Source organism: Etheostoma cragini, chromosome 7, assembly GCF_013103735.1.
Source record: "Etheostoma cragini isolate CJK2018 chromosome 7, CSU_Ecrag_1.0, whole genome shotgun sequence".
Taxonomy (NCBI): domain Eukaryota; kingdom Metazoa; phylum Chordata; class Actinopteri; order Perciformes; family Percidae; genus Etheostoma; species Etheostoma cragini.
In genome coordinates this window covers 12,609,549-12,620,555 of record NC_048413.1, presented here as the reverse complement: position 1 = coordinate 12,620,555, position 11,007 = coordinate 12,609,549, and the positions used below count along the sequence as shown (strand labels likewise).

The window sequence follows — 11,007 nt, the reverse complement described above, 5'->3', positions numbered from 1 at the left end:
GGAAAAAGGCTGCAATGAAACAAAGAGTGAAAAATTTAAAGGGGTCTGAATACTTTCCGTACCCACTGTATATAAACACATCTGCATTATGCTGACCTGTAAATGTATCCTGTGTCCTGTGCAGTATTTGAGAGCCGGGATAAGATTGTGATAGTGATGGAGTATGCCAGCAGGGGAGAGCTGTACGATTACATCCAGGAGAGGGGGAGACTGCCTGAAACAGAAGCCAGAGGCATCTTCCGACAAATCACATCTGCTGTCCACTTCTGCCACAAGGTTTGCAAACACACACGTATACTGTGTAGTGTGTATACATACTTACTGCAATACACCACTGGAATCTTTTTTTTAAAATTTGGTAACCACATGTAGGCACGTGTGCGACTGTGCACAAGCCAATAAAGTACCGCTAAATCTACTAAACCCTAATCCTAATACTACAGGAAAACTTGACTTGCTTTTTTCAGATCTCTCTGGGTTAAGAGCGCATTAAGCCTTGATTATTTTTCACAGTCACACACTGACAGAACAAACGCCTTTAGGCAAGAAATGGGTTAAAGAGTAACAGAATCTTGATACATATTTGATCAGCACTGTCTAGTTAAACAGTTTAATCTGAGTTTTGTGAGCCTGGTGCATTGTGCTGGAGAATGCCAGTTACGTCCAGTACCTTAGTTAAAGCATGACGCACTTCTTTCAGTCATTGTCTTCAACCTGCCCCAGGTGAGGTAGAAGGTTGTGATTGGCCCAGTCCAGGTACCTTATGGCTAAAAATCCGTTTGAGTGGGTGGTCAGCCAGACGTATCGACCAGAGAAAACAAAATGTGAACTGGCAGATCTGTCTGGTTTCCTGGCTAGAATTCAACAGCTATGCAATAACAGAGGAATTAGCAAGGAAATACATACATCCTATTATCTGTGTCTTGCAGTCAGTTGAGTTGGATATGATAGAAATTCTTATTTTGGCAATTTGGCTTCTTCCTCAATCCCTTATATTAAGCTCAGAGATTATCATTCCTCTCTTGTAGCTTTGTTGTAGACGGGGAGGTGGATTTTGTGCTCCTCATGCCCTCAAATATTGTCCCAAAATAGACACGAATGTTCCAGCATGAATGAATTATTGAATTTGCCTCTGAGGAATGCGGGGCACATGGAGGGATTATTGAGGCTTCAAAAGAAGAATGAAAATTAAAAAAATGTTTTGCTGTCCTCTAAATCCGTTCATAGTCCTTTAAAAAAAGCAAGAATAATAACCTGGTTAATCACATTGATTTATTTCTTCTACTTTTCTTCTCTTGCATACATACTGTTCATATCGAGAACAAAACATTGTCTAAGGTAATTTCCTCCGCTTTAGTGTTCTGAAGATGATGTAATTAACAAAAGACAAGATGCTATTCTGGCTCATCAGCCAGTGGCTTTAAGAGATACTGACAGCAACATTTAAAGTTTCCCTGCATCACACGGCTTCCTGGGTGGCCACAGTTATCTATAACAGCATTGTTTCTTCTTACGATTTTCTTGCTATTCAATGTCATGGAAACATCCAGTGTAATCTTCTTCACCAGGCTCCACAGCTGTGTACACTCTGTGGCCTGTTGTTGGCTCCCAGGTGCTTAATGGCATCAGGGGATCGAATTGCATCTCATCAGATTAATTAACCCAAACAAAGCACTTCCTCATGCCTGTTGATGATTAAACAGCCTGAGAGCCTTTCACGTGTTAGACATGCGGCCCTGCCACACGAGGCCTGAGTGGAATGTTAATGGTTATAATATATAACCACAGACAGGTTTATATTGTATCTTTTAGACCCTTCAAAGATCTGACTGTAAACAGTAGGGAGGAGCAGCGCAGGACCTCACGTGCCTTTGCTCTCTTGCAGAACGGTGTTGTGCATCGAGACCTCAAGCTGGAGAACATCCTTTTAGATCAAGAGTTTAATGTTAAGGTAAGATCTATAAACCATCAACAAATTGAGCCTTCATATCCCTCGCTGACAATGAAGTGTGATAATGATGCATGTTTTGGGAAATGAATGAGGATGTCATCACAATAACAAGATAATTATCCCTGGATAAAAAATAGTCTCTGACAAAAGTATTGTCGGCCTGAGAGTTAAATACACTGTGCCCCTAATTTAACTTTTGTTTTGGAACAAGAAGGCTTACATCTTTATGAAACACAGGCAGGTACATTTCTGGGATCAGTCTTGTTCCACTTCAGCTGTATTTAGCCTCCTGAAAGGAAGCCTCACATAGTCCAGTTAATAATGGCTCATCTTGCCAGCTGCAAGTTGAATTGCAAAGTGCTCATTCAGAACATACATTTGAGCACTTTCAGCCCACATTCATGTTAATGTGTTGATAAGCCATGCACACTGAACCAGCACAAACATACCACCGGCTCTTAAGGACCCAGGGGTAATTTTTAACATTATTTGGGTATTCCTCTCCTTATATGAGAGCTGTGCATGACCAAAGAGGAATGAAGAGAATCCAGTAGCAACCGGAGAGTTTAAATATAAGTATAGTCTGTCTGTCCATCAAAAGAAAACACTATGTGTAGCCCACTCTTCATTCATCGCAAGCCTCAGGTTCACAAACATCGGCCTCTCGCAGCATCTGCTGTAGGAAATGACCAAGCCTCTTTGCAATGCATGTGTGTATTATAATTGTATGATAGCTGTTTAATGGCATGTGTAGAAGGCAGCACAGCCAAATATGGTAGGTAAAATGTTGGTCTTGATCACATTTGAAGTCACAGATTTTAATTTGACAATATGCCACTACTAAAATTGGCTTTGATTATTTTCAGTTCAAAAGAGGCAGAAATCTGCACGTTTTTTTTTTTTTTTTTAATGGAGCATTTTGAAAGTGTTCACTTAATCTATTCAACCGACACCGTCATCTATCATATGTTGTTTTAGTACAGACATATTAACTTTATAGCCTATGTGATAAGAAAAGTGATAACGTACAAAAGCACTAAGACACTATAGGTCATTAGGTACTTAATTGATCCATGCTGCACATAACACAAAAACTATATATTTCTGCATGGTGCACATATGCAGCCAGAAGATATATTTCCCAGCCAGACATGAAATGATACATTTCACCAGATTGAATCAGCTGATTTATTCAAGACAATGGACATCGGTACTTTTATGTATCAAAACACAAATAAGACCTAATCCTGGCTCAGACAACTAAATATTTCCTTTGGTTACATCAAACTTCACTTCCTTCCCACACGATAATATCACAAAAACTGCAAAAGGAAGCTCAAATATTTGCCCAACAAGCTGCGAGCCAGTGTAGACCATCAACCAGCAATTTGTTTTAGTCTAGCATTTGTGTGAAGCGTCAGCTTCTCACGTTATTCCCAGGCACGTGTACAGGAGTCATTTGTATCTTTAGAAGAAAGAGTGCGTCTTATACACATTCAACACTTAAGGAATGTCTCTGCCAAATGAGTACAGGAGCCTCGGGTTATGTATCAGCTTTAGAGAGAATTTAACACTACGATGTACAAAAGACGCACACACACGTTAGCTTGTAAACAGAAAAGCTGTATAAAATGCACAATTGTCCACATTGCCGCTGTACTTGTACTGTAATATCTGTAATATAACTGTAGGCTGGCTTGTATACACAGTGCCATTATCCATCTGTAACGTTCTCTGTTCCCCTGAACCTCTGTTCCACAGAAATAAAGCTGTCACACTGAGTATACATAACACCAGGGGGCTGATAGTGGACTGGTGCTCATGTTAATAATATCTTCAGATAGAGAGGATCATTGGTATGTCTGCGTATGGCTCCCCCAGCCTCGAGTGAGTGATTGTTCCGTTATGTGAGTGTATGCAGCCTGATGTTTTTGGCCCTCTCCTCTTTCCTCACTCACACTTCCTCTGGCAGCATACCTATTTTTGGCTCCTTTAAAAAGGAATTGTTTTGAGTTATTGTGTTTTTGCCACATGGGTGAGAGTTTGCAGTGCATACTCACGGAAAAGGAATTTGAACTGCGTGAGGAGGAGGAGGGAGTTTGTGTTGACGTGAATGAGCAAAATAAAATGAATAAAAAGGGTTCAGTGTTAACCGCTTAGTCCATTACGTCAGAAACTTAAAGCAGTCTTTGTCATTAGCTGTTTAAATTATGTCATCTGTGATTGTCACATTAACCCTTTGCTTCATTTGGCACTAAAATATGACCGAGGCTGGGCTGGTCTTTTGTGCCCACAGTTGTGAAACATTTGAATAATGCATAATACATGTTTTTTTCCTGAGATATGGGTTCTATTTTTGTTGTATGTATTGTTTTTAGTTTTTTAGATTTTGTATAATATTGCAAACAAATGAAAATATGTGTATGTATTATATTGCCTGCTTTATAAGTCCATTTTATTTATTGATAAATATATAGTTTTGAATACTTTGTTTTAATTCAGTGGGTAGGTGGCTTTCTGAGCTACATTTTTGTCTTTTGGAATAGAAAGTTAGTGTTGCTGCTTTTGTGGCAATATGTCTTGTATATGTTGTCTGCTGTGACTTGACTGGTTTCCCTTGGTATTTGTTTAGGTAGCACATTAACTTATTTAGTTGTAGCAAGGGACTCAAAATTCTTATAATTAAGATGTCATGTCTCTGACTCTGCAGCTGGCGGACTTCGGTCTTTCCAATCATTTCCAGAGGGGCACTCTGCTGCAGACGTACTGTGGAAGTCCGCTCTATGCTGCCCCTGAGATAGTGAAAGGACTGCCCTACCATGGGCCAGAGGTGGGTCCACACACACAGCCCTCGCTGGTTTCTTCAGGAGACATTAATCAATGCACCCCAACCAACCAAAGTATTAAAGTTGTCGGCCTTAAACCAAAACAAATTAGCTGAAAGACAGCAAAGTGCTATGTAGAGCTGATTAGAACTACAGTCTGGTGATAATTCTGTGTGGGTTCGCCACTACGACCAACATCTTTTTTGTTACCCATCATTTTGGTCCGTTTCTAATAAACAAACATGTATGCTGCAGCTTTAAAGCACTGATTTTGCCTTTCATATGCTCCAGAACAACCACCACAGTAAATGGCTCCGGCAAAATTAAATTTGCTTAAATTTTGCTTAAACATGCTTAAAATGATAACAAATCACGCACCACCTCATTGCATTAAAAAAGCCTGAATGTTATGAGTTGGCAAGGCATGTTCTTCATTATGTGTGTCTTTGTATGCCAGGTGGACTGCTGGGCCCTGGGGGTGTTGCTGTATGCCCTGGTGTACAGCAGCATGCCATTCGATGGGGCCAGCCTCACCACACTCACAGAGCAGATCAGCAAAGGTCGCTACCGCAGACCCAACCCCCCCTCAGGTAACCCTTACCATGTCCACGACTACATGTTCTTACTAGTGTCCTGTTAATTACAATGTTTTAGTCCGTTTAGCTGCTATAAATAACTGTTGACTCTGTTCCCTCCAGACGCCTGTGCTCTTATCGACTGGTTGTTGGCAGTGTGTGTGGACGAGAGGGCTACGATAGAGGACGTGGCCAACCACTGGTGGGTGAACTGGGGTTTTGAAGAGAGTGTGTGTGACTGCCCTTCATCTCCACACCAAGAATGCCCCTCCCCCCTGCTGGCTCGCTACATTGATTGGCAGAACCGGGTCGCAGCTACCAGCAGCATGGCCGTTGACCCAGGGTGCTTATCCTCGGATTCCTCTCGCCCAGCCCAGCTCTCTCCTCACTCCTTTTACTTCAGCTTCCCTCTGAAGAGCGATCATGCAGGAGGTGGAGGAGTAGGAGGAGGAGGGGCCCGTGGAGGAATGTCAAGTCTGAGGAAGTCACGCAAGGAGAATACAATTCCCCAGACTGCACTGGGAGCTTGTGGTGGTGCCTCCTCTGCTGCGATTTCCTCCCCTTCCACCATTGAAAGAAAGAAACCCAAAGGCATTCTGAAACCCCAGAGGAGTTTTGACTTCGTCTTTCACAGCCCTCCCAAAGAAAACTCTTCCTCCCAATCGTGTAACGCTGCTCCCCAGCCTTTTCGAACACATACACTTACCCACACACATGCTGATGTCCTGTCCAGCAGCCTGCCGGCTCCCTCTACATTCAGTCAGCCCTCATCAAAAATGCCCAAGAAGGGAATACTGAAGAACTTGTATGGAGGGGAGTCGGGTTGTGTCTCATCTTTAGACAGAAGGAATCCTGAAGCAGAAGTTAAAGAGGGTGGTGATGTAGGTGATTTGTGCTCCAACAAACCTCACACTTGTCTCCCAGCGGCAGAAGACAGCCCCACCATGCGTACAGAGGCGGTAAGAAGAAGGAAGGGGATTCTGAAACGTAACGGCAAGTTCTCGCGCAGTCTGGATCTTCCTGATGACCACTGCTCAGGCCACACAATATTCCCCGAGGTTCTGCAGCAGTTCCTCCAGGCAAAAGGGGACGCCGAGGGGCATCCCAGTCGCCCCTCCAGTGTGGTGAGCGAGGATAGCCTCTTCTCCTCCGATTCTTTTGACCTACTAGACCTCAGCACCCAGTCGAGGCGCAGGATCTTTTGCCGGGCGATGCAGCACAGCGCCTTCAGCTCTGAGGAGGACCTGGAGCAGCTGAGAGCTGAGGCAGATAGAGTTGGTGAAGATGGAGAAGGACAGAAGGAAATGCTCACATAAATCTAAGGAACAATGGAAACATTAGTGTGATGAAGAACTGGGTTGATTAAACACCAGTTTTTTGTTTCACTTTTCTGTAACAATCAGTGCCTGTCATCTTGAAAAGACTTTAATAAACTCTGGAATGGTTGTATCTTGAGAACAAGGACTACCATGCATTATACTGTCAATGCTAGGAAACATTTTTAGGCATATTTGTCCGTATTGAATGATAAATTAAACTTGTTCTTGCCATTTCAGTTATATTCTAAATGTGAGGCAATGCAAAAAGTGACACCTAAAGGGGATCCAGTGTCTGTCAAAGAGCAGAGATGGGACCTGAATGTGGAATAATGGACTCTCTGTATAATGAACTCACTCTGAGTCACCTCACCTGTACCTGCAATAGATCCACTTTTTAGATTTTACGGCAGATTTCTGTTCAGGCGTAGGCATGGGCCGGTATGAGATTCTGACGATATGATAATAACCTTCATCAAAAAATATCATGGTTTTACGTTATTTGGGTATTTTAATTACAGCTCTTCATGTATTATTTTTTTTAAATGTCTGGTAAAAAACTAAAACTTTTTTTTACATTGGACACAATGTATTTCATTTTGAAACATACTGCACACTGGCAGGGAGAGGGATTTCTAAACTGTTTAGAAAAAAACAGCACATACTGTACCTGAGGAACGGTATGATACATTTTAGTGGTTTTGAAACTGTGACTTTTTCAAACCGTGGTATACCTTGAAACCAGTAACCAGCTCATGCCTATTCAGATCCTTGAAAATCTGAGTCGGGATGCTGAAATAGAAATAGAAATTGAAATATAACCAAGTACAATCTTACATATGGGAATCCGCTATTAGTATAGCGTATAACTTAGCTGAGGTAGAAAAGTCGGTGTATCGACAAAAGCTAAACGCAACTAAGTGTAATAAAAACAGACTTTATGAATAAATTATGCCATAGATGAAGCATGTGAGACATAAACATCAGATCTGTGTGAACTGATGTAAAGACTAACGTTTCTCAAACTAACACATAAAAACAAACATAGATGACAGATTGAATTGCTTTCCACCGTTTGAGGTTTTGACTGGCATTCTTCTAACTGCATAATCTTCTCGTGCCCTCTTCTTCTGCAATGGTTTTGATGGCACTTTTAACTGTTTATCTTGATGTTCTCAATTCCTAATATTTACGTAATGGGATAAAATGCACATTAACTTAATTTTGTTTTGCCAATATCCGGAAATCTGGAAACGTTTGCGGTTAAGTTTACATTTAACAAATGGGTCATAAGACACTATCATGTAGTTGCAAACAGATATATGGACATTATCATGTGTTTTTTTGCACACTAGAGGAGTTATTTGTCTGACTATATATTAATAAATGCCTAAAATTGCATGTATGTGCTGTAAACCATTTATTAAATGTGTATGTACTGCTTATAACTGCTAAATAGGGGGAGTTTAAGTTAAGCATAACAAATTTCATCACATTATTGAGTATATTTATACAAAACAGTAATGTACTCTGCACATCTTTTGCACCAACAGACACAGTGTGAATAGCAGATGGATCACATTGCTTTTTATCGTGAGCCACAACCATTGCTGCTGTGGACAAAAATATATGCAGTAGATGTATGCACTTTTAAATCTGTATTTTCATGTTGTGACAAAAGAATTCTGTTCATTTTGTTCAAGCACTTCATACCTTGTTTTTGTTTATTTATTATTGGGGGGTTCATATAATAAATTATGTACTAAACTATGTACTGGTTTCACATAATAAATTATGTGAACCCAAATAACTTTTTTTCTGGTCAGAGAACACTAAAAGCAGCAGGAGATGAGAGAGGAATTGAGCACATACTGCAGTTTTGAAATAGTAAAGATAAATATTATGAAGTGCAGATGTTGTGCTGTGAAAAATAACATTTCAAGACAAATCACCCTTTTATTCTAACCTACACCCTTTTATTCTTATTCTAACCCTACTATAGTGCTTACAATACAGAGAACAAGGAACATTGTTTATAAAAGACCAATAGCTTTCCTTTTAACTAACTCCCAGAGTCCGGTGCCTCCATAAACACAGAGCTCTAGTTTCCCTACAGACTGTTTTCATAATGGTTCCATGTACTTAAAACAAAATTGCATTTGATAGAAGAAAACCCTTAGCAAAGGAGGTCAAATAAGGCTTTAGTGAAAATATTTTAATGCCATACGTTAAGTATTTTAATTATAGAGTTGTAATTTAAAGACATGTTTTTGAAATCTAGACATGTAACTTTACTTCAAGTTTACATTGGATTTGATATTTGTATTTATATTAAGAGAAGGATTAATACATCAACTGTGAAAACCTACACGAAAAAAGCAAGCATAAGGCACTGAGCATGACACATGCATCATTTTGCCTTTATCTCCTTTATTGGCTTTCACTAAATCATTTTCTAAAAGAATGTGTTTTGCACTCCTCTCGGTGTGATGGAGCGAGCCCATCATTATTGTCAGGGAAGGATTACATTTTCCACAATTGATTAACAACATTTTCCAACCTCTTAGGCCTATAATATCCCTTCAAAAGTTATTAAAAATACATTTTTTCCCTTTAATTCCTTAAATGCTTCCCTTTTGGACATACACGTGTTCACAGTGTTAAGATGAAAAATAAAGCTCAACAGCAGGTCTTGTTAAGATGTGGGGAAGCCTGGTATAGCTAACATATTGTTAGGGCTTACTTTATAGCACCCACTTAATTGTCAGTGTCCTTCCTGTTGCAATACATAGTCTAATGACTTTAATGGTTAATTGATGGCAGCCAAGCACTTTGTTTTTTTTGGCAATAAATCCAGAGCAGAAGTCTGATAGTGCCAGTTCAAAACAGCGGTAATATCTAGTCCGTCACACATGGACTGTTCTGTTACAAAAACATTTATGTTTAGGTAATATTTACACTGCATGAAACAATGTGACCAGGCTGTGTGCTGGAAGGTTATATTGTCTCTGTCCAAAGGGTTTCTGTGATACCTCATCATAACTTACTAGGTGGGATAAATACAGAATTATTGCTGTATGGAATTGATCCGGTGATAGAGTGTACTCCATCTGTGGAGTCACTGTGAAGTCAGTCATCAGTTTTCATCCAAAATAAGTTATGTTTTTATTAGTATTTGTTCTCTAAAAGCATGTTTCCAAACCTTTTTGACTTGCTGAGACCTGTTTTTTTCATGTGTGTGTCGTTTATATAATTTTCAGCAGGTAAAATTACCCAGCAATCCTTGTCAATTTTGAGAAGAAAAATCTGCAAACTTATACAGCAGAATTATGTTGGAGTTTTTTTCTGTTGACAAAACAGTTTCCCCTTAAGATCTCTTTGGCAGCTGTGCTGGACCTCTCGGTGAACTTCACACGACCGTCCTGAGCAGAGGGAGTTTGCCCAGCATTCTGAATCTTAACCTGGACAACATGGACAAAAAGTGTTTCATACTCAACCACAATTTAGAGGGAACATTTTACTTGTTACTCCACATCTATTTTACAGTCATAGTTACTTTTCAGTTTAAAATTTTACCTAAAAACATGATTTTATGCAATGTAATACATTGCTAAAGATTAAATGTTACTGCTTCAGCGATTATGGCAGAGTGTATTTTGATTGGAAAAGGTTTGCAACAACTTTTAAATCGCCTCCTTTATATTTGCACGTCATGTTTTAAGGTTATGGTTCATTTAAAATGTGAACAGTCTTGAGCAGTAAGTTGTACGATCCCAGTAAATGTCTCCTTCTCTGAGGAGCTCAAGAAATGAAACAAATCTTTAACAGCCAGAGGATGATAACTGTAGGGTAACAGCAGCTTAAAGTATTTCTGCTGTGTGTGGGCCTTCTGTCAATCCCATTGACAAGTTCCCAAAGCAGCATGGACTCAATGGACAAGCACTTTAAAGATTTTGAAATATTTCAATGATGCAATGATCACTAATGCTAACCACGGGGGAAGGCCTTCACACCTAAGTCTTGCAGGCCAAGAGGCTTTTCTTTCTCTTCCCTTACGTGTGGATAAAAGTACTGTTGAATGAACAAAAGCAGTCAGTATTTAATGGTTTTAGGCTGATTATTGGGGGTCAGGCAGTTAGGGAACAGCACCATTACAAAGGAGAAATCCTTCATTACTGACATGCTGTGGCTATGAGTCCTTGAATTTGGTTTGGATTGCAGCCTTGGAGCCAAATCCAACCACATCAGTACTCCCTTAGAAATTATCTATTATTATATAGAAATTATAAATTATCTATTATCTCTATTAAAATATAAACATAAAACATATGTATATATGT

The 11,007-nt window shown here is 39.8% G+C and overlaps 1 protein-coding gene and 1 long non-coding RNA gene across 3 annotated transcripts in view; one reads left to right on the top strand and one right to left on the bottom strand.

Moving 5' to 3' along the window:
* Positions 1–4,730, bottom strand: part of LOC117947501 — a 21,172-nt gene extending 16,442 nt beyond the window's left edge. The window contains exon 1 of the long non-coding RNA XR_004657248.1: positions 4,719–4,730. This is a non-coding gene — a long non-coding RNA (uncharacterized LOC117947501). The remainder of the gene's footprint in view (positions 1–4,718) is intronic.
* Positions 1–8,262, top strand: part of LOC117947450 (NUAK family SNF1-like kinase 1) — a 13,931-nt gene extending 5,669 nt beyond the window's left edge. The window contains exons 3-8 of one of the 2 annotated variants that reach the window (XR_004657241.1): positions 125–276; positions 1,886–1,951; positions 4,662–4,781; positions 5,234–5,366; positions 5,475–7,587; positions 7,628–8,262. Coding sequence is in view for 1 of the 2 variants with exons in the window: in XM_034876389.1 (XP_034732280.1) it covers positions 125–276; positions 1,886–1,951; positions 4,662–4,781; positions 5,234–5,366; positions 5,475–6,667 (1,664 nt within the window). In the remaining variant the exon portion in view is untranslated. Of the gene's footprint in view, positions 1–124; positions 277–1,885; positions 1,952–4,661; positions 4,782–5,233; positions 5,367–5,474 lie in introns of both variants that reach the window. The other variant, XM_034876389.1, reaches the window with a different exon arrangement.
* Positions 8,263–11,007: the final 2,745 nt, after the last annotated feature.